Genomic DNA, 27,878 nt, shown 5'->3' with positions numbered 1-27,878 from the left:
GATGGAGTTTCACTCTTGTTGCCCAGGCTGGAGTGCAATGGCATGGTCTTGGCTCACTGCAACCTCCGCCTCCTGGGTTCAAGCGATTCTCCTGCCTCAGCCTCCCAAGTAGCTGGGATTACAGGCACCCGCCACCATACCCAGCTAATTTTTGTATTTTTAGTACTGACGGGGGCGGGGGGCGGTTCACGATATTGGCCAGGCTGGTCTCGAACTCCTGACCCCAGGTGATCAGCCCGCCTCGGCCTCCCAAAGTGCTGGGATTACAGGCGTGAGCCACCGCGCCCGACCAGTTGCGGATTTATAAAAGCAATCGCTTAGCAACTTGCTGTAGCTACACCAACCTTGGACCAATTCGCAAACTGCTGATGTAAAGCGTTTTTGCGCATGTGCTGTAGCCTTGCGGAAAGGAGCCTTTTTCAGCGACGATTTCCGGGCGACGCAGGAAGTGGCTCCAGGGCGCAGGCGCGTTGTTTCCGCGGTACTCAGGGCAGTTTCTACCGCCGGTTTAAGGAGGCTTCGGGCTCCTGGGATTTCTGTCCACGCTCCTCGCCCTCGTCCTCCGCGCCGGAGCAGGTTCGCAAACTCCTCAGACCCTCCTGCTCCCGGCCGCCGCTTCCCGCCGCGGCGAGACCCCCAGGTAGGTCCTGTCCCGCGCGCATCCCGTTGTTACCCGCCGCCATGGCGCCCGCAGAGGCCGAGTTGCCTCCGGGGAGCGCGCTTCTGCGGGATGCTGGGGCGCGAGCGGGACTGTTGACTAAGCTTCGTTGCTGGGTCCTGGAAGCGAGGTCAGAGCTGAAAGTCGCTTTAGGGGTCACCTGGGGTCTCATCCATCGTTTTTCTTGTGGGGGAGCTGAGGCCCTGGGAAGGGTCACATTGCGTTAATACAGTGTCTGTCGCCTCCACCCCTCCCCCTTACACGTCTGACCTCTCATCAGATACATGTCAGCTCCTCGGAGAAGCTTTCCCTGCCCGATTTGCAGAAGGGCATCCCCTTTTAGCCTCTTCCACGTCAACCTGCTTCTTTCGTAGCAGTTACCACTCTCTGAAACTAAGTCTGTTTCTGTCTTACCCCGCCAAGTATTTATTGTATACGTATATAGGTGCAACTATACAGGCAGTACTTCTCCCCGCAAGTATTGTTAAATACCAGCCGCCCTGGGCCAGGCACTGTACTGTGGGACCGAGCATGTATTAGGGGAAGAATCCAGGCAAGTGGCTGCCCCCTTGGAGCTTGCATTCTGGTGGGGAAGAGATTGAGTGTAAACAAGAAATTCCAGGTCATGACTGGTGCTGTGAAGAAAGCAAGGGGATGTGATGGAAGGTTAGATATGTTAAAGTTGGCAGAGAAGCCTCTGAAGGGGTAATTAAAGAATACGTGTGACAGCTTTTTTGAAGTATAGCTTACATACCTTTCAGCCATTTAAAGTGTGCATTGTGAGTTTGGAAATTTTATGCAGTTGCGTAAACATCACAACTTCAAATTTGGGACATTTTCATGACCCCAAAAAGTTCGGAGGAGGCAACTTTTGCACTGGGATATGAAGATTAAAATGGAGGTAGCTGTGGGGAAGGGGAAACAAATCATCCCAGGCTGAAGAAACAGCACTAGGTTTGCTCCAAGGCAGGGATGAACTTGCTGTGTTCAGGAGAGAAAGGAAGCCAGCAGAGCTAGGAGGGCTGGGGTGCAGCAAGGCAGTAGAGAGCGGGAAGAGATTAGGTGGGTCCCACAGATGCCTGTGCCTTCTGAACTTTGAAAGTTTCCCAGTGCTCAGCATAAGGTGTGGTCCACACTGGCTAACACGAACGACTCTCACGTACCATGTTCTTTTCCCTAAGTTCGTCCCTAATGGCAGAAATGTTCTCTCCCAGCTTGAAGGTTGACGTAGAGGAATAGAGTGAAAGTAACATTTATTAAGAACCTATAGCGTTTTAGGCACTGTGTGTGTGGCTTCAGTTAGTTCTCATAACTCTGAAGCAGATATTAGTGTCTCTGTTTTACAGATGAGAAAATCAAGGTTAAGCGACCTGTCCAAAGCCATGTAGCCAGCACCTGGACTGATTGCAGAGGCCTTGTTTTGCCTTTGTTCGTTCATACAGTTAACTGGTGTTGCAAGTACCTCTACATTTGAGGGCAGAAATGTGGTCGGCAAGCACCACATCCCCTCATGTTCACTGAAACATACATGTGCTTGTAGCTGTTGCGCTCACCTTTTGTTCTGCACTTATTTTTCATGAAGCTGAGGAAACTGAAATGCCTTCCCCAAATTCCTTGCAGTGTCTCTGTTCTGTGTTCTTATTAGCAAGGATGTCACTCAGCCATTTGTCTCCCTTTGGAGAAGTGACTTGTATGGAGGACTTCTCAGTGTAACGGGTAGCAGGATTGAAATGTGGCTTCAGTGTATGTAACTCCTTGGGGAGTTGGAAGAAAGAAAGGAAAAGTCGTTTATTGTACCTGCTCTGAACTAGACACTGCATTTTCTACATAATCTGATTTGATCCCCATACCAGCCCTGGAGAAGGTGTTAATGTTCTCTATATTTGCAGAGCAGGAAGATGAAGACTGGTGAGATCAGAGTCCCAACTCCTGAGTGGCAGAGGCCCTGGCCAAACCCTGGTGGGCCTGTTAGATTATGATACCCAGGAAAAAACCCAGGGTGGGAGAGGTTCTTGCTGGGTGAATGTCCAAAACATGATGCCAGACCTTTTCAAAACTTTTACCAAGAAATTGCTGATTTGCTGCCCGGACTGGTTGTTCTAGGTAGTTTCATGCAGATACGGACGTAAACCGGAATTCAGAAATTAGTAAGAAAGTGAATGCCCACTAGGTGGAAACCTGAAAGCACAGGACCTGCCATCTTGTTTACTGTTATATTTCTGATGCGCAACCAACTCAGTGTCTCTATGTAAAAAATGAATGAATTTATTTTCTAGCTGGTGACTACAAAATAATCTGCAATGTATCCATATTGGTTTATTAATGTAACAAATGAACCGTACTAATATGAGATAATAGGGGAAACTGGACATGGAGTGTATGAGAATTCTATCTTTACTATTTCTGGAAACCTAAAACTACTCTAAAATAGAAGGTTTATTTTTTGAAAGCACTCTGCTCATTACATGTATAAATCTTGTCTGAAAAGTGAAGCCTGGCCTCAAGCCACTTTGAGTATTTCTCTTCTGCCAGTTAATTATCTTACCATTGCCTCTCAGTGATACTACTTAAGAGAAAACCCACCCTTAACATTTTTCATTATTTTTTAGGGTCAAAATGAGCCTGTTTGGAACAACCTCAGGTTTTGGAACCAGTGGGACCAGCATGTTTGGCAGCGCAACCACAGACAATCACAACCCTATGAAGGTACCATGAAAAGCTTCCTGGGGCTTGTAGGAAGAGTTTGGCCAGAGTTTCTCCCATCAAGGACAGAACCTGAGATGACTTGGGAGCCTCCTTTGGGCCAAAAGCTTTGAAACTTTGTCTAACTCATCTTTCTCAAACACCGGAGCACAGAAAATGTGTCCCCTCTACTAGTGTCCTGTTCTTCCTGGCCTGCCAGGTCTCCAGAATCACCGAAGGTGCAGATTCCAGTGCAGATTCCCAGGGCCTGGCCCAGGACTGTTGACTCAGAATTCCCATGGTTGGGGAGAAGGGAGGGCAGGTGAAAACTATGATCTAGCCCTGTGGGGCCAGAGTGAACTGGTCATTTAGAAAACGAGGCCATGGGCATTTCATTAGCAGCTGCTGCCGCTAGTCCTGGTGGTGCTGGTGCTTTCTCCAGCTTATTTTTTACTCCTCTTTTTGATCACAGTAAGGAAAGGTCTAATTCAGTTAGTTCTTGAGCACAAGGAAAGGCCACCGTGAGGTAATTAGTGAGAAAGAAAACCATTTTGAATTAAGTTGTGAGTATGCATACATTTTAACATGGACTTTTTCCCCCAGGATATTGAAGTAACATCATCTCCTGATGATAGCATCGGTTGTCTATCTTTTAGCCCACCAACCTTGCCGGGGAACTTTCTTATTGCAGGATCATGGGCTAATGATGTAAGTGCTCCTTAAATACGTGTTCTATAAATCATCTCTCTTTGTATGGGCAAGGTTAGCTTTAGCTCCTTTGTTTCGCAAGTAAAAGAATCAGACTTATTTATGGCCTTTTTTTCAGAAATCAATTTGGGGGTGTGAACCCTTCTGAATGGCAGACATTATTTGTTCTTACACTGGTTTTTGTTAGGAAAGCACAAAAATGTATTGCTTGGAATTTTCTACTGTAGTTCAATCTCTTGAAGTTTATTCCTAAATAAAATGTCATACTTATCCAGAGTGAACATTATACCCAATGGCACACATCAACAAATTCTCCTTCTTGGCATCCTGTCAGTGTTCCTCAGGCGTGTGTTAAACTTTTTCAACATTAAATAATAGATCTGCTGAAATACTTTCTCATCGTGTACAAAAAGAAAGACCAAAAAAATTACAATTTACTAAAAGAAAACTCTGGTAGAAAAATAAGCAAAATGTGTAAAGAGGGGCTTCACAAAAGTAAGAATAAACCTGAACCATTCATCCATACTTGTAATCAGAAAAATGCAAATTTAAGACTCTTTTTTTCTATTAAATTAACAAAATTAAAAGTTTAAAAGAATAATAGTGCCAGCAAGGATAAGCTGAAACCCTACATGTACGACTGGTAGGTATGTAAGTTGGCAGAGCTTTTCCACAGGATAATTGGCAATAGTTATCAAAAATCCTTAAGCTTATACCCTTTATCTCATTGATACTCTTCTGGGACTTGAGTAGGAAACCTGATAATGTACTTCATCTGCATTGTCTGAATTAACCTTTATAACAGCCAAAGCACTGTGAACTTGGTCTCTATTTTATGGATCAGGATGCTGAGCTTAGGGAAGTAGAATAACTGGCCTCGGGTTACGTATCTGAGTGAGTGGCAAAGCCAGAGGCTGCAGACCCACAGTAAGGCTCAGGCCCACGCTTCTAGTTAGCCAGTGCCTGGTACTGCCTCTCAGAAAACCATAATGCTAGTGAAAATTTTGAAAATGTTAATATCCAATAGTAATGGCAATGTATGGTGTGTTTGGATGATGGAATACCATTGTAAGTTTTTGGAAAAGTTTTCAAACTGTAGCCTACGGCACAGGGGCAGCAGGGGTTAGGAGAACAGGAGGAAAGATGGTAGTCAAGGTTGGGCAAGCTTGCGTTCGACATGTAATTTCTAGAAAGATTTCAGATGATTTGCTGCTTCAAAAAAAGGGTGTTTAAAGTTGAACAGGCTGGTGATGCAGGAGGAAAGCTGTAGCTGCAAAAGCGAAGATACTGTGTGATCTAGTGTCTTCCAGAAAATATGTGTACATGGAAAGAAGAGTAAGAGCACACAGAACCATTAGCTGTGGTTATCTGTGGTGTGATTAGGGTGATTTTTATTTTTTTGCCATATTTACAAAATCTCTAAAATGTATTACGTTTTTAACGGAGGGGAGATTATATTAAAAAGTATTCAGAAAAGAGGTAAGTTTCTACTTTGGTCTTACCATTCAGAGAATGGTAATGGGTAAGTGATACTCTACTTTAGAAGACGTGTCTCATAGATGCAGTGAGAAAATTATCTGCAATTTTATGTGTAAGCAATAGAATTTGTTTATTTTAATAGCTTAGGCATAAGAAAACAGTTGTTTTCACAGATATTTTAATTCCTTTGTTCTTGAAGTTAGATAATTAGGTTGCTATGAGAAGTCTATGTGTGGTTAAGGTGTACACCATTAGTTTTTAGGTGTTAAATGCAAGCAATACATTGTAAATTGCTTTGTTTGCATTGAATTCTTTTGTTACTACAGGTTCGCTGCTGGGAAGTTCAAGACAGTGGACAGACCATTCCAAAAGCCCAGCAGATGCACACTGGGCCTGTGCTGGATGTCTGCTGGAGTGATGTACGTTCCCTTCCGTTTCTCATGTACCCTTTTACTTAAAGTACAGAATAACTGAGAACGTTTAATAATCCAAACACAAATAGCATATACGTGTTCATATTGTAAGAATTCTAAGTTTCTGAACATAAATATAGTCGTTTGTTAATGTTCTTAATGTTGGCTTTAGTTAGCCACTTTCTTTGAAAGCTTTTCTTGTATTAAATTTTGTGTGTGTGATTAAGGAGAGTTGAATGATTAAGCGGCAATTTACAAAGAAGCCAGCAGGGAAGGGGAAACACCTGTGGCGAGCTGCAGTGGGTGGGGCTTCTGGAGTACACCATGCGCTGCAGCTGTGGAAGGTCTTCCACCTGGCACAGGGGAGTCAAGGGATGAACAGCTGTAGATGGGCCTTGGCCTGGCGAGGGGAGCCAGGAGTTGAATAGCCCAGCCTTTCTCCTCTGTTCTCCTGCCATTGCTCCTGGTGGCTGAACCCAGAAGTAGTGAGAATGTTAAGGGGCCTGGTGACAGGCAGACACACTGCAGTGCTGAAGAAGCTAAGCCTTGAGGACCCTTCCGAGGCCTTGTACCTGTTCGTTTAGTCAGGTTTATTGAGTCTGATTTGCCTGCTGTAAAATTGAACCTTTTTGGTGTACAGCTCTGTGAGTGTTAAGAAATGCATAGAGTTGTGTTCAAAATATAGAACAGATCCATCGGCCTCCAGATTCTCGTCAAATTCTTCCCAACTCCCAGCCCCTGGAAACCACTGATCTGTTTTTTTGTTTGTTTGTTTGTTTGTTTTTGTCCCTGTAGTTTTGCCTTTACAGGAATGTCATCTCAGTGAAATCCTGTAGGGTGCAACCTTTGCACTCAGCATGTTGCATTAACATATGGTAATTGTTTTGTCAGATGTATTTCCTATGTTTGGGATGGGATGCTGGAAATTAGGACAGTCATTGAGATATATCTATATCTGCAAAATGCTAGTGTAAGTGGTAGGAGTTTCTCATAAAAGATGTACAAGTTGGTCATAGTATTGGGGGTATGCCGTTGGAATTTGTAAGAAGAGAGTGGTTAGAAGGGTCTTGATGATGAAATTTGTGGTATAGAGTTCTGGCGGATATACAGTGTGGAGTGCTCCTAGGAAAATAGTAGTAGTTAGAGCATTTATTATGATAATATTCATGTATTCTATAAAGAAGAGGGCAAATGAGCCTGCGGCATATTCGATGTTGAAGCCTGAGGCTACCTCTGACTCTACTTTTGTTAGATCAAAAGGGGCTCGGTTAGTTTCTGCTAGTGTGGAGATAAATCATATGGCTGGGGACCATGATGGTAGGAGCAGTCAGAGTAATTCTTGTGATGAATGTGTATAAGTTAAATGAGCTGCTTATCAGTAGAACTGATAGCAGGATAATAGCTAGGGTGACTTCATATGAAATCATCTGGGCCACAGCTCATAGTGTGCTGATTAGTGCATATCTTGAATTAGATGCTCATCTGATCCTAGAATAGACGGCTAGGCTTGATGTGGCTAGTATAAGTAGAAGGCCTACATTAAAATTAGAGGATGTGGTGTAGGGAGGGGGGTTCATAAGAGGAGAGCGATAGAGAGGGCTAGGGTTGGAGCAGTAATATAAAGGGTGATTGACAGTAGATGGTAAGGCCCACAAAGTTCTTTGGTAAAAAGTTTTATTACATCAGCGAATGGTTGAAGCAGTCTATAGGGTCCTACGATGTTGGGTCCTTCGCGTCGTTGTATATAGCCTGAGGTGTTTTGTTCGGTGAGTGTAAGGAACGCTATCACGGTGAGAGTGGGGATGTTAGGAGCAGGAGAAGGTTAATTATAGGCATGTTGTTAAGAAGAGGCATTGAACCTCTGATTATAAAGTGTTTCATGCAGTTGCCAGGCTCTGCCATCTTAACAAACCCTGCTCTTGGGTAGAGTATGTGATGATTTATTAGATTGAGATAGCATCATCTATGGAGTGAGGGCATGTTATGAAGTGGGCCCTATTTCTCTTGTCCTTTCTTACTAAGAGGAATGTTAAATCGGTAGAAACAGACCTGGGTTACCCCAGTCTGAACTCAGATCACACAGGACTTGAATCATTGAACAAATGAACCGTTAATAGCGGCTACACCATTAGGATGTCCTGATCCAACATCGAGGTCATAAACCCTAGTGTCAATATGGACTCTAGAATAGGATGGCACTGCTATCCCTAGGGTAACTTATTCTGTTGATCAGATTATTGGCTCAGTGTGTAAAAACTCACTTAGACTAGTGTGGTCTTAGTTTAGGTTGTTAGGAGATTGAATTATGCTCCGAGGTCACCCCAACCAAAATTGTTAATGCAGGGATAGGAGGCTAGGGCCTGTAGGCTTGTTGGAGTTTTTATTTGCATTGATGAATTAATTAAAGCTCCGTAAGGTGTTCTTGTCTTACTTGTTTATATCCGCCTCTTCACGGATAGGTCGAGTTCACTGGTTGAAAGTAAGAGACAGCTGAACTCTCGTGTGGCCATTCATACAAGTCCCTATTTAGGGAACAAGTGATTATGCTACCTTTGCACGGTCAGGATACCACGGCCGTTGAGCATATGTCATTGGGCAGACCGTGCCTCTGATACTGGTAATGCTAGAGGTGATGTTTTTGGTAAACAGGCAGGGTAGGATTTGCCAAGTTCCTTTTACTTTTTGTAATGTTTCCTTAGAGCATGCCTGTGTTGGGTTAACAGTGCAAATAATAGGGGGTTTATTATATCATTTATTAGTATTGGGCTGTTAACTGTCAGTGGGTTGCTCCGGTCTGATGTAAGCTTATGCAATGGAGAATGTCTTCATGTTACCTATATTAACATTATTGCTTCTATTAAGTAATAGTTTAGTCCGATGTGATGTTAGGAGTTCAGTAGACTGGTTAGAATTTAAGATAGTTAGATACTGAGCTTAAATGCTTTCTTAATTAGTGGCTGCTTTTGGACCAGCTGTGGTGGTAATGTTTTTTACTCTCTGTAGGAAGAGTCTAAAGAGCTGTCTCTCTCTAGACTAACAAACTTACAGGGAGATTAAGTAATTCCATAGGTAAGTTTAAAGTTGAACTAAGACAGCCAGCTATCACCAGGCTCGGCAGGCTTGTCACTGCTACTCATGAATCTTCCCACTATTTTGCCACATAGGTGAGTGTGCTCTTTCAGGTATTCTTGGGTAGCTTGTCTGGTTTCAGGGGACTTGGCCATAGTTCTCTATGTAAAGTTATTTCTAGTTAATGCATTATGCAGAAGGTATAAGGGCTTGTCTTTGCTTTTTATTCCTTGATGTAGTTCTTTCATCTTTCCCTTACGGTACTGTCTATTGCACCAGGATAGAAATTTCACCTATACTTTTGTTTAAGGTAAATGGTTTGATTAAGATAGTTTGATAATATTTTTCATGAGGTTTGGGGCTAGAGTTGGCTCAGAGTGGTCAGGTCATGATGAAATCTTCTGAGTGTAAGACGGATGCTTTGGGTTAAGCTACACTTTGGCTTGTCCAAGCGCACTTTCCAGTATGCTTACCATGTTACAACTTACCTCCTCTGTACCTGTGTAGAAAATTATCAGTAACAGTGATTTCTAGAGTAGTATTCGAGGAGGGTGATGGGCTTTGTGTGCGAGCTTCATGGCCTTATTCAACCAAACACTCTGCTCTTGGTTTACTACTTAATCCTCTTTCAGCCCTTAGATTTCATAAAGGCTGTCGTGAGATTTTCTGGACATAGAAAATGTTGCCTATTTCTTGCCACCTCATGGGCTACACCTTGACCCACTGTTTTTATGTGTGTACTTGTGCTTACTCTATAACCTTTTTAGGGTGTGCTGCAGATGGCAGCATATAGGCCGGGGGGCAAGAGATGGTGAGGTGTATCGGGGTTTATCGATTATAGAACAGGCTCCTCTGGAGGGATATAAAGCACTGCCAAGTCCTTTGAGTTTTAAGCTGTTGCTTGTAGTACTCTGGCGAATGGTTTTGTTAATGTAACTATTAGGGTTTAGGGCTAAGCATAGTGGGGTGTCTAATCCCAGTTCTTGTCTTAGCTACTGTGTCTTCAGGGTATTAAAGCTACTTTTGTAGTTTATTTTATTTCAACTGGAGTTTTTTACAACTTAGATGGAGTTTAGCTTTATTGAGGGCAGACCTTAAACACTCTTTATGCCAAGTTCTATTAGCTTTGGTTAACCATATGGCCACGGCGGCTGGCACAAAGTTAACCAACCCTAAATATTAGTACAGCTTAGTTAAACTTCTGTTTATTACTAGATTTAACACTACTGTTTCCGGTGGGGGTGTGGTTGAGCAAAGTGTTTTGAGCTGCATTTGTGTGTGCGTGCTTGATACCTGCTCCTTTTGATCCGGGTGATCTAGAGGGCGTTTTCACTGGAGTAGGGGTGCTTGCATGTGTAATCTAACAAATAACTAATAAAAAGGCCAGGACCAAACCTATCTGTTTATGGGGTTGTGTGGACCCATCTAGACATTTTCAGTGTCTTGCTTTGAGTGGTTAAGCTACATTAACTACATAGAATACTTAAGTGGAAAATTAAAGTATGAGAAAGAAAGAAAGAAATAGTTGTTTACAGTTCTGGAAGTTCAGGGTCTTTAAAGTTGAATTGGCAGAGGTTTGGCTGAGAGAGTTATTCATAATTAGAGTATGGTTGATTTAGGGTTATGGTATATTGGGGCAGCACTTTCAGAGGGCTATGCTCAAGGTATTATATTGGTATTAAGGCAGAAGTTTAGTTAATATATTATACATAATGGAGGATTTATTTGGTAGGGGGGTCTTAAAATTTTTTAGAAAATTACATCAATCGAGGAGTAGCTGTTGGGGTGTTTGTGGTTAAAATATGTCTGGATTCTGACTGGGTTGCAGTTTGGTCTCTTGTGTTTGGGGTTTGGCAAAGGTGTGTTTCCCCAGGTTGATAGTAAAGTCAGATTGGGGGAGGGCTGCAGATTTAATCGGAAATAGTTCTTGAAATTGAGCATATGTGCAAGTGTGAGCGTCTGTTGATTAATTGTTATGGCCTTCAACCAGAATTAACACCTATGGTTGTTATGTCAGTCTGGAATATTCAATATAAGTTCAGCTACAATGGGTTTGGCAGGAATCAGGCTCTTGCCATGCTGAGTCACAGCACCCCCAAAGTTAAATACCAGATACATGACAGTGCGCCCGTGACTGGCTAATAGGGTGGTAGTCATTAGTCCATCAGGATGTCTTATTTAAAGGGAATGTGTGGGCCATCTTAATTTTATGGCCATACGTTAATGCAGGGGTCCCCAACCCCTAGGCTGTGGACCAGAACAGGTCCGTGGCCTGTTAGGAACTAAGCTGCCCAGCAGGAGGTGAATGGTGGGCCAGTAGTGAGCCTTACTCCCTGAGCTCCGCCGCCTGTCAGATCAGTGGCAGCATTAGATTGTCATAGGAGCGCGAACCCTGTTGTGAGCTGCGCACGTGAGGGATCTAGGTTGTGTCTTCCTTATGAGAATCGAATGCCTGATGATCTGAGCTGGAACAGTTTTATCCTGAAACCACACCCTCACCCCACCCCAGTCTGGAAAAATTGTCTTCCATGAAACCGGTCCCTGGTGCCACAAAGGTTGGGGACTACTGCTTTAATGTGATCTTATTTAGCTCGTATATAAGAATTAATTCTGTGTATAAACATTTTGACATAGTTTAGGGGCCACAGTTGCTCCCATTTCATTCATTAGCAAGGATAGGCTTCTCTAAGGCATTTTTATCATCTGTAAAATGTCTTCCTGACACACCTGATCAAGATATGACACTACATTAATAGATATATGAAAAGTTTGAAAAGTGAAGCATTCATTTCACATGCAACTTAGTTTACGCATGGAAAAGTAGCAGCATGAGTAGATTTGAAACTTTTCTAATGTATTTTGCCTGTCTTTACTGATTGGGCAACGGGTCAGAATTAGAAAGTTTCTTATAAAGTATGGCAAGAAATAGAACTAACTGATGCAGGAATCCTTTTGCTCAAATGTTGTCTAATGGCTATTGGAATTTATAAAACTGAATCTAAGTTTCATACCATCTAGTGGGAGGATCAGACATAGGAATGAGAGTTGTACGTTCTGAGGGAGGTAAGATGAACTGGTGCTGCATGGGAAAAAGAATACAGAAGGCAGCTGTAAAGTTTGGAAAGGCTTCTGTGAATGCTTTACAGAAAACAAGAATAGAGCTTTTTTTTTTTTTACTGTTGCTCTGTCACCCAGGAGTGCAATGGTGCGATCTCAGCTCGCTGCAGCCTTCGCCTCCTGGGTTCAAGTGATTCTCCTGCCTCAGCCTCCCAAGTAGCTGGGATTACAGGCGCCCACCTCCACACCCAGCTGATTTTTGTCTTTTTAGTAGAGACGGGGTTTTGCCATGTTGCTGAGGCTGGTCTCGAACTGCTGAGCTCAAAGTGATCCACCTGTCTCGGCCTCCCCCAAGTTCTGGGATTACAGACATGAGCCACCGCGCCTTGCCAGTAGAGCTGATTCTTGAGAAGTAAACCACATGCCTATAGCTTTTTAAGCATTGTCTCATCCAGTTGAGGCCTGGGTTCAAATTTCGACTCTGTCTCTTCCAGGCTTTTGACTTTGCCAAGTTGTTTAGTCTTTCTAAATTTGTTTTGTTTAGAAAGACAGGGTTGTTGCCAGGCTGGAATGCAGTGGTGTCCTCATGGATCACTGCAGCCTCGATCTCCTGGGATCAAGTGATCCTCCCGCCTCAGTCTCTGAAGTAGCTGGGACTACAGGTGTGCACCACCATACCCGGCTTATTTTTCTATTTTTTGTAGAGACGGGGTCTCCTTATGTTACCCAAGCTGGTCTCAGACTCCTGGCCTCAAACTATCCCTCCTCCCAAGCCAAACTTGGTAAAGTTGAATCTTTGGTACTTTTAAGGACATGGTTCAAACTCTGCGGCTGAAGCAGGTAGACTTAGAGCAGCTGGTGAAGCATACACACATACTCTTTCTCTTCCCAGTGCTTTGCTGGATTCTCCTTTATGTCTACACGTGCCCACTGAGATTGGCATGCTCTGCTCCACAATGCTGATGACATGTGGTGGGGCTGGCGTTATGAGATTGAGAGGCCAGTGTTCACTTGGATTCAGGGCGGCCCTCTCCATACACTCATACCTTTCCTTTACTGTGTTTTCAAGGATTTATAGAATTACAACCTCATTAAAAGCATGAGGAGCAAGTTTTATCTCTTCTTTCAAATGAAGTCACTTCAGTGGAACAAGTTTTTGCTAGAGGAGAATGGTGGTCAATTTTTGAGCTCTGAAACCAAAAATGAAATAAATAGACTAGGCCAAGGTTCAGCAAACTATGGCCCATGAGTCAAACGTGACCCACTGACTTGTAAATAAAAGTTTTATTGGAATGCAGCCACACTCATTGATTGACATAATATGTCTGGCTGCTTTCAAGCTGCAGTGACAGAGAAAACCTACTTTCAGTTATTTGTGTGGATATTGTGAAACCATCAGACAGTGACCACTAATTTTTTAATCTACTTGACAGGTTAGATAGAACCAGTGACTGTTGTAAATTGGCATAGCTTTATTGCATGTACTTCGAAGTGTTATTAGATAGGGACTGAACAAAAGTAATAGTGATTATAGAGTTATGTGTTTTATATGTAGAAAGAAAGATAAATGTAACAAAATGTTTACAATTGGTGAATCTGTGTGAAGTGCTTATGGGTATTTTTTGTATTTTTGCAACTTTTCTGAAGGCTTAAGGTTTATCAAAATAAGAAAAAATTTTTTAAGTGGCCCATGGTTGCTGCTGACAGGAGACCTGGGATCAGGGACAAGAGAGTTTGTTTTCACTAGTTTGTGACTTCTGATTTTTAAAATCCTGTTTACATGTTCTCACTTAGAAAAGTAAGTCAATAATGAAATAGATGAAAATGAGTTTTTTGTATGACACTGTAGTTTGCAGTACACTGGTCCCCAAACAGTTGGAAAAATAAAGATTGCCAAAGTTTGCCTCAATATATTCAACTTAGTATCTAAATGTATATAGAGATTTAATTTTCCTTAAAATGCAAAATTTTTGTTTTATTTTAGGATGGTAGCAAAGTGTTTACGGCATCGTGTGATAAAACTGCCAAAATGTGGGACCTCAGCAGTAACCAAGCGATACAGATCGCACAGGTAACAGAAGCCTCTGCAGAAAGGCTGGGCACAGCTGGTACCCAGGACTCTCATGGCTCTTTAAGTGAAATAATTATTATAATAAGAAAAGGTGCAGTTAGACTCTGTCAAATCAATTAGACAATATAGCAGAAACGTCTTGAGCACAGAAATAACAATTTTATAACCATTCTCATTCTTAACTAGTGTTCACAGATTGTCTTGTCATGGGTCTTCATATAGGTGTGGATGGAGTCATAAGGAGTTAGTGACATTAAAATCTATGAAAGATAGGTCATAGGTGATCCGTGACATTCACAGGTTGAACGTTCTGACCTCATGCATGGCTGGTCTTCTGCCAACTGCATTTGGTCACTTACTCATTCAGCAAGTGTTCTCTGTCTAGGGGCCAGTAATAGAGCAGCGAGTAAGAGGGGCATTTCCCCACACATGTGGAACTTTCACCATTACTCAGGGCCACTGGCAGGTACTGTGGGAAGAATGCAAGCGCAGAAGTAATAGTGAAGATAAGAGAACCTAGAACCAGAGGGTCCAGCTGCTAAGGGGGCTTCAGGAAGAGCACAATGCTAGAACGTTTTCAGGAAGGCGCTGCATACTCAGGTCACAGTGCTGGGTACTAGAAACATCTCCTTGATCTCTCCATTCATGTCACCTTAGTGAGTAAAACTGTGGTGGAGTCCCCTACTTGTTATTTCTGAGTATCTCCCTAAGGAGAAGCTTACTTTCACTCGCACATACGTCTTTTTTTTTTTTTTGAGACGGAGTCTCGCTCTGTCGCCCAGGCTGGAGTGCAGTGGCCGCATCTCAGCTCACTGCAAGCTCCGCCTCCCAGGTTTACGCCATTCTCTTGCCTCAGCCTCCCTAGTAGCTGGGACTACAGGCGCCCGCCACCTCGCCCGGCTAGTTTTTTGTATTTTTTAGTAGAGACGGGGTTTCACCATGTTAGCCAGGATGGTCTTGATCTCCTGACCTCGTGATCCGCCCGTCTCGGCCTCCCAAAGTGCTGGGATTACAGGCTTGAGCCACTGTGCCCAGCCACACATAGGTCTTATGAGTAAAAAAATTAAAGTTTGCTAGCATGGAAGGTAGATATATGTTCTTGTGTTAAATTGACTCTTTTGATCATGAGTATATTAGTCCCTTCCTGCATTGCTGTAAAGAAATGCCTGAGACTGGGTAATTTATAGAGAAAAGAGATTTAGTTTGCTCATGTTCTGCAGGTTGTATGAGCATGGCGCCGGCATCTGCTCGGCTTCTGGGGAATCCCAAGGAGGCTTTTATTCATTGCGGAAGGTGAAGCAGGAGCAGGCACATCACATGGCAAAAGTAGGAGAAAGAGCTGTGGGAGAGAGGAGGTGCCACACCTTACAACAGCCAGATGTCGTGAGAACTCACTATCGTGAAGACGGCACTAAGACAGGAGGGATCCACCCCCATGACCCAGACATCTCCCACCAGGCCCCACCTTCAACACTGGGGATTACATCTCAACATGGGATTTAGTGGGGACATGCAAACTATGTCAGTGAGGAAAGATTGGTAAAATGCTAAATATCTTTTGATTTTTGTTTGGTATGACCTCAGTATTTAAATTAGTTTCTTCCCTTTGAATTGCCACAACTCAAAGCCATTCAGCACATTCTTACATTTACCTTGGCCTGTTTTGTTTTTGTCTTGTTGAAAGCATGATGCTCCTGTTAAAACCATCCATTGGATCAAAGCTCCAAACTACAGCTGTGTGATGACTGGGAGCTGGGATAAGACTTTAAAGGTATAATGTGCAGTTGAGGCATTGTTTGGCCCCGTCAGGATTGTCATTTATTCTTACACCATGTTGACTTCTGCTCTGAATAGTCACGTACTGGCTTCTCTTTTTTGCTTTTAGTTTTGGGATACTCGATCCTCAAATCCTATGATGGTTTTGCAACTCCCTGAAAGGTGTTACTGTGCTGATGTGGTAAGGGATTTTAACTTAACATATATTTACTTTTAAAAAAACAAAATAAGTATTTCTCACCTTGTGGTATCTTGCAGTTAGCGGGTAATGTAAAAATCCTACCGACTTTAGTAATAGATATAAAGGATAGAGTTCAGATTGCCTCAGTCGTCTTCAATTGGGAAATTTTTGTACTGTGTTTCTTCTGGAAGTACTTAATACTGGATGTCAAATTTTCCTGCCACTTGTTTGAACATATGCAGCTAGCTACATGCCATCTCTAGTGTGACATCTATCATGTCCTTTCCATGGCAGTAAGAAAACTTTGCAGTGACTTTGTGAGGTGGTACCAGGTCTTTGGGGACTGTCTCTGAGTGGGATAGAATTGAACTTTCTCAGCCAGGCACGGTAGCTCACGCCTATAATCCCAGCACTTTGGGAGGCCAAGGTGGGTGGATTGCTTAAGGTCTGGAGTTTGAGACCACCCTGGCCAACATGGTGAAACCCCAGCTAAAGTACAAAAATTACACACAAAAAAATACAAAAATACAAACCCCTCTAAAAATACAAAAATTAGCTGGACATGGTGGCACATGTGTGTAATCCCAGCTATTTGGGAGGCTGAGGCATGAGAATTGCTTGAACCCAACAGGTAGAGGTTGAAGTGAGCTGAGATCATGCCATTGCACTTCAGCCTTGGTGCCAGAGTGAGATTCCGTCTCAAAAAAAAAAAAAAAAGAAATAAAGAAAGAAATGGAACTTTCTCCATCTGTTTAGTCACGTCTTAAAGTTTTCTACCAACAATCCTGTAATTCCACTTTTAGGAATTTATCACAAGAAAATAATCAAAGATAGAAATTGTCTTTGTTTTTGTGTGTTTTTTGTTTGTTGGTTTGTTTTTTGAAACGGAGTCTCACTCTGTTGCCAGGCTGGAGTGCAGTGCCATGCTCTCAGCTCACTGCAGCCTCTTGCCTTCCAGGTTCAAGCGATTCTCCTGCCTCAGCCTCCCGTGTAAGTGGGACTGCAGGTGTATGCCACCAGACCCGGCTAATTTTTGTATTTTTAGTAGAGACAGGGTTTCACATGTTGACCAGGATGGTCTCAGTCTCTTGACCTCATGATTCAGCTGCCTTGGCCTCCCAAAGTGCTGTGATTACAGGCGTGGGCCACCGCGCCCGGCTGGTCTTTGTTTTATGTTATGTAGTGCAACATTGGAAGTGGTCTAAGGGGTCACCAAGACACAGATAAAGAAACCCTTTGGTAGGTTCATTTGAGGAGACGTTAGACAGCCGCTGCTAGTACTCGAAAAAGTGTGTGACATGGACCTTATGAAACATGTTTTGAGTAAAGGATATGGATTGTACAGAAATATGCTACATACCAAGTATCATGCTGAGGACAAAGACTGAAATAAAGTATACTATACTGTTAACCAATTAGTGAGAGCAACTGAAGGGGTGGTGTAGGGGATTTTTATTTATTCTTAGTTCCTGAGTATGTTTTCTAAATATCCAAATATTTTATAGTTAATTTTAAAACACAAGACTTTTTAAAATATATGAATGTTCTACTTTCAAATACTGTTTCTCTAGGTTTTAGTGAAACATAATCACAGGATTATTAAAATCCAGACTTAATTTTGTAACCAAAACTTAATCAAACACATTAGTAGAAAAACAGCATACTGCTTCACCTGAATCGCATCTCTGTTTTCCTCTATTCCCTAGATATACCCCATGGCTGTGGTGGCAACTGCAGAGAGGGGCCTGATTGTCTATCAACTAGAGAATCAACCTTCTGAATTCAGGAGGATAGAATCTCCGCTGAAACATCAGGTGCGTCATTAGTCAAATCAAGAAGCATGTATTTAGCACCTGCTGTATGCAAGATTGTGCTCACATCTGGAATACCGTTGTATTTTGAAAAACCTATAAGTATGTTCAAAGGAGGGTGAATTGAAGGATATAAACACAAATACTTAGTGAGTGAATACTAAGTAATACTAAGGTATCCCTGGATGAACTGAACTTATGTCTTCTCCAAACATGCCCCCAGATGGCTGAGTGCAACTGAATTGTAGGAACCAAGGGAAAGCTGCTCCTTTGCTCTCTGAAGGAGTTTACTGAAAACCAGCTGGCAAAAGACAGATTAATAGGAGAAATGGCATACAAATTTATTGATGTGCACAGCATCTTACAAAGATCTTAAAGGCAATGTGGTTGATGCTTTCATACCATCTCGAGGTCATAACAAGAAGAGGGCTCAGGGCATGGCCCAAAACAGGTTCTCATGGTAAATCGGGTTCTCGTGACAAGACAGGTTATGGGAAGAAGAGAAGAGGAGTTCTGTGGGGCAAAGGTGGTCTTGTTAATGTGGAGGAAGCCCCTCAGGCAGCACCCTCGGAGAGGACTGAGATAACGGCCTCAGACGGCAGTTAATCTTCCCTGAATCAGTACAAGGGAAGGGCCTCGGAGAAAGCCTGGCTGCACCAATGCCCATTTGTCTCTGCAGATGCAAATCTCCCCACAAAAGATAGCTTTTCAGCTATTAATTCCAGCCCTTCTGAATAGCCATCTTGAAATATGTCGGAGAAGTCTATTTTGGGGCAAAGTATTTTGGTTTCCTTGAGAATAAACTTACACATCTGGATGGGTTGGTTCCATTGTAAATTCCTAGCTTTCAACCTCAACTCAGCCTGCATCACACCTAGACAGTTGCTAGCTTTTTCTCCTTTGCTCAGGCCTCCACTTGCCACAGGGCTGCTGGGCCTGTATTCTTGTCAGCTTCTCCATCCTTTCGTCTTTGTCTCAGCCAATCAGATCAGCTCTTGCTCCTTTCGTCTTTGTCTCAGCCAATCAGATCAGCTCTTGCTCAGAGAAAAAAGAAGCTAGTGGGAACTTCCTCCTCTTTCTCCTGCCGGATCTAGAAATTTGTCTGTGCTTGCCTCCTCCCCTGCCTTTTCCCCCATGAGGTGGAAACCGTCCTGCTAAGGCCAGTTTTGTGGTGGGACCCCATGCCCTGCAGCCTTCTCGGGAACCGTATGCAGAGTGTCACCTCTTTCCCATTCCCCCATCTCTCCTGCCACGTAGTACTTCTCCATTAGCACTGACACTTGCTCAAGTCTAGTTGATCCTAGAAAACACACCTCCCTTGACCCCCACATCCTCCTCCAGTACCGCCTGTGTCCCTTTTCCTTCCGCAGTTGGGCATGTTGCCTGAAATGTCCTTTGTTCCCTTACCTCCCACTCATTTCTCACTCGTGAGACCTTTGCCCCTGTTGTTCCGTCAGAACGGTTTTTGGCATGACCACCGGTGGCATCCTCATTGGTAATTCCAGGGAACACTGGACAGCCATCCTCTTACTGGAACAGAGCACCATTCACTGTTCTTACAAGACACATTTCCCCGGCTGCTGTCTTGCCAGCCTCTTACCCGCTACCTCTGTGGCTGCTACTCCGTCTTTGCTGGCTCTTGGCTGAATGTGGATGTTCCACAGATGTCTCCCTAAGCTGCTGCCTCCTCCACCCAAGCTCAACTGATCTCCCATCCACTGTCACTCAGCCACGCCCTGTGGACTGGAGACTCAGACCTCATTTCTGCGCTCCTGACATGGACACCCAGTTGGACAGCTCCTTGGTGTGTCTCCCAGGCGTCTGAGCCTGCAGTATCCCACGCCAAACCCAAGACTACGTTCTGTGGCTCTTTATTCAAATGTTACCCTTGCCTCAGGATTCTCCCTTGCCACTGCCAGCAGTACCATCTATTTTATACGTATGTATGGATGTCATATACATACTAAATATTTCACTTCTTTTGCCTACTAGAATGTAAACCTCATGAGAGCAGAGATTTTTGTTTGTATTTGTTGCCACCTCCCAGCACTTGGAGCAGGGCCTCAAGTGTAAAAGGTGCTCTGTAAATAGTTGCAGAGTGAACATTGGATCTGAACATGCCCCTCTCGGCCACTACCAGCCTGTTGCTCCTTATGTGCTTCACAGCCCATTCAATGGGACCTCCATCTCCTTTGGTAGAGCCAGAAATCTTGAGGTCACCCCTGATTGAACTCTCCCCCTCCTGTCTCACTAATCCTCAATCTCTTCCCCTCCACCCTGAAATTATTTGGGAATCTGTTCCTTTTTCTTCCTCCCACCTGCCACATCTAATTCAAATATTGGAAAGCACTTAGATCAGAACTCTATGACATTGGTCTTGGCAGTGATTTCTTGGCTATGACACCAAAAAGCACAGGCAACAAAAGCAAAAATGGCCAAGTGGAACTGTGTTAAACTAACAGCTCCTGCACAGCAGGGGGAACCATGAAGAGAGTGAAAAGGCAGCCTGTGGAATGGGAGAAAATATTTGGAGACTATGTCTGACAAGGGATTGATTTCCAGAATACATAAGGAACGCCTGCAGCTCAATAGCAAGAAAACTGGAGACATGAAAAATGGACCAAAGACTTGAATAGACATGTCTCCAAAGAAGACGTACAAATATCCAGCAGGTGTATGGAAATGTGCTTAACATACTAACCATCAGGGAAAGGCAAACGAAAACCACAATGAGATACCATCTCCCACCTGACAGGACCACTGTTACCAGAAAGCCCAAAGATAGCACGTGCTGGGGAGGGTGTGGGGAACCTGGAACTCACGCGCACTATTGGGGGGGATGCAAAATGCCACAACCGTTACAGAAAACTGGAGGCCTCAAAACATGAAAAACAATCCACATATGATCTAGAAGTTCCACTTACGGGTCTTGATTCAAAAGAATCGAAGTGGGTATTTTGAAAAGAGACCTGTACTCTTAGTGTTCCTTGCGGCACTGTTCACAATAGCCAAGTGAACAGATAAAGAAAATGAGGTGTATACCTGCAGTAGGATGCTGTGCAGCCTGAAGGAGGAAATCCTGCCACTTGTGACAGTGTGGGTGACCATGAAGGAGATTATGCAAAGTGAAATAGCCAGACACAGAAAGAAACTGCATGATTCCACTGAGATGTGACATCCAGCGTAGACTCACGGAAGTAAAGGGTGGAACGGTGGTCATCGGGATTGGGGGAGAGGGAAATGGGGAGCTACTTAATCAATGGGATGAAATTGCGTTAAGCAAGATGAGAATGCTCTAGAGATACGCCGTACAGCATGGTACCTGCAGTCAACAATAATGTAGACTTAGAAATGTGTTAAGTGGTGGCTCTCGTGTTAACTGTTCTTACCACAATAAAACGAGCACATAGACCTTGGCTCTCGTTCAAGGCATCCTCCCGAGGTGAGGCAGCGGCTCTTGTAAGTGGCACCACTGGCCTTGCTGGACTGTGGCCTAAGCCCTTCCGTGCCTCCCCATTTCGTTTTGGGTGAATCCCAAAAAAACCAGGTCCCATCTGGCTTCACTTCCTGCCACCTGGTGCTAGCGCCCTGGCCTCTCCATTGTCGAGGACTCATTGCCATCGGCCTTTGTACAGGGCCAGTGCGTGTGGCTCTTGATGCTAGTGGCACCCCTGGCGTTGTGCAGTTCCTGGTGTGTGCCACACAGTAGACCTTGTGTTGAGGACCAGCCATGGCCTTTTCTGTCGTCTAAGAACTTGCAGATGTTTGTCACTTTGCTTTACTTTTTTTCTTTGTACTCACAAAAGTAATGGTCTGGCAATTTTTAAAAAGGTGGGGGAGCAAACAGTACAGGAATGAAAGAGCAGGCCGTTTTCCTTCGTACTTAGGAAACGTGCATCCCCAGCAGCTGTCACAACACCGGAGGCTGCTTCTCCCTTCATCTTGCCTAGCCCCTGCCTGGGTCCTGCCGAGCTTCCCCCGAACTCACACAGAAGCTCAGATGGCCAGCTCGGGCAGGGTGGGTGGCCCTCCGGGCTTTGGCCAGGTTGCCACGACTGGAAGGAAGAAGTGGTATCTCTGAAGTTAGCTTCTCCTCAGGGTGGTCGGCTTCTCTGCCCAGAAGGCTGGGTAGTAGAACCTCTGGGTTCTTCTGTAGAGTGGAGACCCGCCCTTGGGCCCTCAAACTCGACACTGGGCGAAGTGCAGCATGTTGCTTGTGTGTAGCATTTCCACTGCACCCACTGTCCCCTTCACCCTGTTTCCCTGTGAGACTGGTGCAGCAGAGCCTGCGTCCCTCCTCCAGCTGGGGAGGCAGAGGTGCAGAAGCATCAGGTGACCTCCTGAGGGGTGTCTGCCTAGCCAGGGACGTCTCCATTCCCCACGGGCAGAGCCGCTGCCTGCCTCGCAGCCCATGGGGCTCTGCTGGCGTGAACGTGGCCTTGTAGGGTGGCAGAGAGACAGCGAGCAACGGAGGCAGGGAGGAGCACAGGGTGTGCAGTTTGGTCATAAGCTCACGGCTTAGACGGAGTTATTAAGGAATTAGAAAGCAATGCTTACTGCTGTATTGTATTTGAGTGATGTTCTTCTGGTTCTTCTAAAACCTAAACATGGGGTAAAAATGACTTACCTTCATGTTAGTCATGACATCTTATATTACGCTGTGATTATGTCTCTGTTTTATTTTAACTGTAGCATCGGTGTGTGGCTATTTTTAAAGACAAACAGAACAAGCCTACTGGTTTTGCCCTGGGAAGTATCGAGGGGAGAGTTGCTATTCACTATATCAACCCCCCAAACCCGTAAGTGTGACTCTGTCAGCTTGCAGATTTCACCTGACTTTTTTATTAACAAAGGAAGACTTACATGAACCTTTGTTTTTCAGTGCCAAAGATAACTTCACCTTTAAATGTCATCGATCTAATGGAACCAACACTTCAGCTCCTCAAGACATCTATGCGGTACGTTTTTAGACACTTTAACTATGGTGATACATCTGGAAACCAGACCTGGAGGTGGCTGAGGAATTGTGGGATCAGAAAAAACTTATCATTGAAGAGCTTGTGTGTGTTCATATCTGGAAATAAGTGGCTTATGCTGTAGGCTTCAGGTTTCTGTGGGTTTTTGTTGTTGTTGTTGTTGCTGTTTTTGAGACAGAGTCTCACTCTGTCGCCCAGGCTGGAGTGCAGTGGCATGATATCATCTCACTGCAACCTCCACCTCCTGGGTTCAAGCGATTCTCCTGCCTCAGCCTCCCAAGTAGCTGGGACTACAGGCGCCCAGCTAATTTTTGTATTTTTAGTAGAGACGGGGTTTCACCATATTGGCCAGGCTGATCTCGAACTCCTGACCTTGTGATTCGCCCGCCTCGGCCTCCCTAAGTGCTGGAATTACAGGCGTGAGCCACCGCACCCGGCCTTGTTTTCTGTGTTAATGTGCCCCCTGACTAGCAGCATTGTGTATTTGTTTCTGAACGCAAGCTTAGGATGTTTTGCCGGAGTCTTCTCCCTCCCTTAGGAGTGCTGGTAGACAGCTCACACACACAGCTCAGACTGAGAAATCTGTTTGCTCAAAAGAAACGTTTTCCTGAGGTCTGCTCCTTGTTTCTTGCTGTCCACATGCTCACTTTCTCTGGTGGCAGGCCTTAACAGGAGGCAAGATTGGGTTCTGGGCTGGCATTTGATGGAGGAAGTCTGGATAGTTTCTTTTGCGATCAGCGGGCAGCAGCTCGAAGGAAATGTACCTGTGCGCTTTGTTTCCTAACTCAAGCAGGAAGTGTGCGTGGGTGGAACCTTCTCCGCGCCCCTCTGCCTGGCTTCTCATTGTGCATGTCAATCCTTGCAGGTAAATGGAATCGCGTTCCATCCTGTTCATGGCACCCTTGCCACTGTGGGATCTGATGGTAGATTCAGCTTCTGGGACAAAGATGCCAGAACAAAACTAAAAACTTCAGAACAGTTAGATCAGCCCATTTCAGCTTGCTGTTTCAATCACAATGGAAACATATTTGCGTACGCTTCCAGCTACGACTGGTCGAAGGTGAGAACTCCCTGGCGCTCCAAGGTAGTAGAGCCAGGCTCTGGGTTCAGAAGGCCTACGCCTGAGTTGTGACTCTTCTCAGGACTCACGTGTCCTTGGGCAGGTCACCCCCCCCCGTAAGGGGAAATTGCAGGACTTCCTCAAATGGTTGTGGGAATTCAGTACAGCCTTTGGCCAGAACCCAGCACACAGGAAGCCTCAGCCACTGTGAGCCATTGTGGGCTGCTCTGGTCCTGGGCACAGAAGCACAGGCAGGCCGGCGGCTGCACTTTATGAAGGGGGTGGCAGGGCGGGTCATGGAACTTTCACCTGGGTGGTGGTGGTTGGTTGGTTAGCTGGGTGGTTTGCGCAGGGGGAGTTAGGAGCTGGCAGGAGCGGGGCTGCAATTCTGAGGCCGTTGGGAGTGATGGTGAAATGTGTAGACTCGGGTGCTCAGTGCCCAGCCCCGTGGGAAGTGTGTTGGCTTTCAGCCAGCCTGCGTGTTTCTCCACCGCTCAGCTCTTCTGGAGAGGTTGTCATCATTGTATTTGTGGTTTTCATCATTCTCCTCGCACCCCACTCTGCCGTTTGCTCCACAGCAGCCTTCTAGACTTTTCCCTACCCTGCCCTGGCTTCCGATGGGGAGGTCGCCTGCTTCACACAGGAGGGGCTTCTAGTGGCCTGCAGTGTCTTTCCCGCTCACCTCATGTCCACCTGTGCTGACCCCACCTCCTTCCACCCTCACGGCTCTTTTCTGGGCCTTCTCCCACTGTCTTCTGTCCCCGTTCACCAGCTCCTCCCTTCTGTCTAAGCACAGAAGCCTCAAGGAGCCGTTTCCCTGTATGGTGAGGCTATCGTGAGAGTGGTGTCAGCACCTACCCTCTTGGTTCCCTGTGCTCGGTCCCCTCCTCAGTCCACTGCCAGGTACTTTCTGGCCTCTTAGAGCTGTACTCAGAGTCCCCATGGCCACGTCCTCCTCGTCCAGTCCAGAAGCTTCCTTTCTATCTGTGCCAGGCACTCACCTGTCCCTTCCTCTTCCACACAGCTCTCCTCACTACTGCTTGGTCACATCCTGGTTTATTCTGCTTCGGGCTGTGGTTTCCATCCTCCTGCCAGCTCCTATCTCTTGGCCCCTCTTGCCTTGCTGACCTCTCGCCATCTCAGCCTGGGGGGCCACCACAGGGCTCTAACCAGTGCTTTGCATTCCCAAGACACCTGCTGCCACACAAGCCAGTGACTGGAGACGTCCCTTGGTTCCGGCCCTGCCCACTCCACCTTTAGTATTTCCCAGTCTCAGGAGTATGGTTGCACCTTAGTCTCCCTGAGGCCCTGAACATAGACACAGAAGTCCAGCTGATTGCCTTCCATCCCTCTGATCCTCCAGGCCTGCTGCTGCTTCTGTGTTTCCCTGTTTGAGGGTTTGCTGTGTGAGCCATGCAGCTGCATTTTTTTTTAAAGCAACTTTATTGAGGTACAGTTGAAATGCAGTCATTGTTTATAAAGTGTACAGTTTGATCACTTTCAACATCTGTAAATACCCATGAAACTATCACCACAGTTATCTCCCCGAAAGGTTTTTGTGTGTATTCCTGTAATCTTCCCGTATGCACACACAAAACCATGGATCTGTGTTCTGGCATTATGGACTAGTCTGAATATTCTAGAATTTTCTATAAGTGGAGCCCCACACTACATTTTCTCCTTGCCCCAGCTTCTTTCCCTCAGCATAAGGATTTTGAAATTCACCCGTGCTGTTGAGTGAATCGCTCATCCGTTACTTTTCAGTGCTGCATAGTATTCCCAGGTAGGGTGTGAATGGATTTGTTTATCCATTCACCTGTGTAAGCCATGCACTCAGTTTTGTGACAAGAGTGTACCTTTTTGGTTCTGCCTGGCTGAGGTTGGACAGGCTGTGGCATGCTTGGAGCCCAAGGCCTCAACTCCCACATTGGGCTCTTGACTGAATCTTCTCTTTGCATCCTCATCCCAGCAGCTACGTCAAAATTCTGCATTTTAACTTAAATGACACGCGGGACTCTATACATTATAAGCGTTAAAAAAGTAGTAATAAATTGAAAGCAGTGAGAAAAGTAATTGCTTTGAGTGCTGTTTAAAAATTGAAGTAATCTAATTCATTTAAGCAATTAATGTCAGCTTATTGTGGGGGTTACATAAATTAGAATCTCTTTAGTTTAAAAGAGAAATTTGCTTCAGGGGTTTTTCATTGCTCTTAGTTCAAGGACAGTTATCTCTAGTGCAAAGTCATGATCACATATGATTGATGTTATTAGCTTGCTGCTTGAGTAACTGTTCAGAAAAACTACACTTTGTTTATTATGAGAACTAGTGGTCACTGTTGAGCAAACCTTCTAGAGCTTTCTTGGCGTGCCTGTTGGGAAGAGAATAAAAACGTGTCATCACAGTACAGGTGACAGAGTGCACCCGGCGCCATGCCCCACCTCCCTCTTCCAAGTCTTTGGCCCACCTGTGGCTCCTGCCTGCTGTCTCTCTTCCGGATCATCTGCCTGGCCCACCCCACTCGCCTCTTCCTAAAACTGAAATGTGATCACATCACTGAACTGCCTACGGCCTCCTTTTTCCTGGGGAATAACATTCAAAGGCCTCCCTCTGCCGTTCACTGCCCTGTAGTCTGGCGTCATCCTGAATTCAGGGGTCTTTCGATGCTGTATCGCCCTGCATCCCCTCCAGTGTGGGCGTGGGCAGACGTGCACACCTCCGCACACGCCTCTGGATCGCTCACCACCATGCATGCCTCTGCTGCTCTGTGTCTGTCGCTCCTTCTGTGGGGGGCGGGGTGTCCTCCTTCATCCCCATGATACCTCGCAGGTCAGATGTCCTCCTTTCCGTGAAACATCCTCAGGTCAGAGCTAATGCTGACCAAGGGGCCCAAGGCAGTTATCTTGGCGTTCAAGTCCTGGGGTGTTAAAAGGGGGCTCAGTGTCGAAAACACGAACCCGTGAAGATTCTCTCAGCAGGACATGGATGACACACTGGTACCAACACGTCCTTAGGCCTTTCTCTGAGGACTGAAGTTTTGCTTCACATTTGACTTTATCTTTGTTGTTTTATTTCTCTGAGAGATTATGCTTCCAGTATTGTAGCACAGGACTTCACCTAGAAAAAGCACCTACAAACGCTTTCTGTTGAATAATAAGATCATTGGTGTTTTTTGTTCTCTTTAGGGACATGAATTTTATAATCCCCAGAAAAAAAATTACATTTTCCTGCGTAATGCAGCCGAAGAGCTAAAGCCCCGGAATAAGAAGTAGTGGCTGGAGACTCTGGCCCGGCCAGAGTTGTTCTCTCCGCTCTGCCTCATCTCTATACGAATTTGGGTCCCAGTCTTGTTGGGTTGTCAGCCATGGACATGGATTTCAACCCCCGGAGAAAACGATGTCATTGTTGAGCAGCCGAGAGCCCAGGCGTCCGCGGCGACTTGCCGTCTCTCCATTCCACTGCCTGTTGCAGAGTTTTTCTGTACCTCTAAGGGGGTTGAGGTTACTGTAGATGTTAGATTGCGGGCACCGCCAGGGATTTGGCAGTGCTTCAAGTGTATGTGTTAGAGAATATTGGCGAAGCGTCTGGGAGCCCCGTGCTGTGTTTTGTAATAAAGTCTTTTGCAGATTGCTTTCCCAGCTTCCTTTGTCCTTTTCTCCCCTTTCCCACCCTGTAACCTCAGGAACGTGCGTCCTGCCCGGCGTCAGCGTGGGGTTTTGAGTTGAGATTTCAGACAACCTTCAGGAAACACAGCAGCCTTAGGGGAAAGGGGTTCCCCGGCTGTGCTCACTTCTGCCACGCGGAACGGCAGCCTCTGTGAGCCCTGGTGGGAAGAGTTTGAATGTGTTTTTCCTTGCTTCCCTCATTCCCATCTTCAGCATCCCCAGTGCTTTCTGGCCCTGCTGCTCAGATTTCCGAGTGACTCAAATGGGGACCGTTA

The 27,878-nt window shown here is 45.2% G+C and overlaps 2 protein-coding genes across 3 annotated transcripts; one reads left to right on the top strand and one right to left on the bottom strand.

Annotated features, from left to right (window-relative positions):
• The first annotated feature begins 188 nt into the window (after positions 1–188).
• Positions 189–27,571, top strand: RAE1 (ribonucleic acid export 1). 2 transcript variants are annotated; one of them, XM_011936690.1, is made up of 12 exons: positions 189–640; positions 3,268–3,364; positions 3,944–4,048; positions 5,854–5,946; positions 14,051–14,137; positions 15,822–15,908; positions 16,023–16,094; positions 17,801–17,908; positions 22,598–22,704; positions 22,788–22,863; positions 23,747–23,941; positions 27,124–27,571. In XM_011936690.1, exons 2-12 carry the CDS (start codon positions 3,275–3,277, stop codon positions 27,208–27,210), a joined length of 1,107 nt encoding a protein of 368 aa, XP_011792080.1. In that variant the 5' UTR covers positions 189–640; positions 3,268–3,274; the 3' UTR covers positions 27,211–27,571. The 2 variants fall into 2 exon arrangements, with proteins under 2 accessions (XP_011792080.1, XP_011792079.1); XM_011936689.1 differs by lacking the exon at positions 189–640 and adding an exon at positions 672–788.
• MTRNR2L3 (MT-RNR2-like 3) lies at positions 7,848–9,222 on the bottom strand. The gene has a single exon (XM_011936688.1). The coding sequence runs from the start codon at positions 8,448–8,450 to the stop codon at positions 8,376–8,378; it is 75 nt and encodes a 24-aa protein (XP_011792078.1). The 5' UTR covers positions 8,451–9,222; the 3' UTR covers positions 7,848–8,375.
• Positions 27,572–27,878: the final 307 nt, after the last annotated feature.

The sequence above is a fragment of the Colobus angolensis genome, unplaced genomic scaffold (assembly GCF_000951035.1).
Source record: "Colobus angolensis palliatus isolate OR3802 unplaced genomic scaffold, Cang.pa_1.0 Scaffold156, whole genome shotgun sequence".
Classification (NCBI taxonomy): Eukaryota; Metazoa; Chordata; class Mammalia; order Primates; family Cercopithecidae; genus Colobus; species Colobus angolensis.
This window is presented reverse-complemented; position numbering and strand designations above follow the sequence as displayed.

Coding starts and splice junctions, on each gene's coding strand:
- RAE1 (XM_011936689.1), top strand. CDS start 682: ATGGCGCCCGCAGAGGCCGAGTTGCCTCCGGGGAGCGCGCTTCTGCGG. Junction 15,909..16,022: donor GCTGGGATAAGACTTTAAAG/GTATAATGTGCA, acceptor TTTTGCTTTTAG/TTTTGGGATACTCGATCCTC. Junction 16,095..17,800: donor GGTGTTACTGTGCTGATGTG/GTAAGGGATTTT, acceptor TCTATTCCCTAG/ATATACCCCATGGCTGTGGT.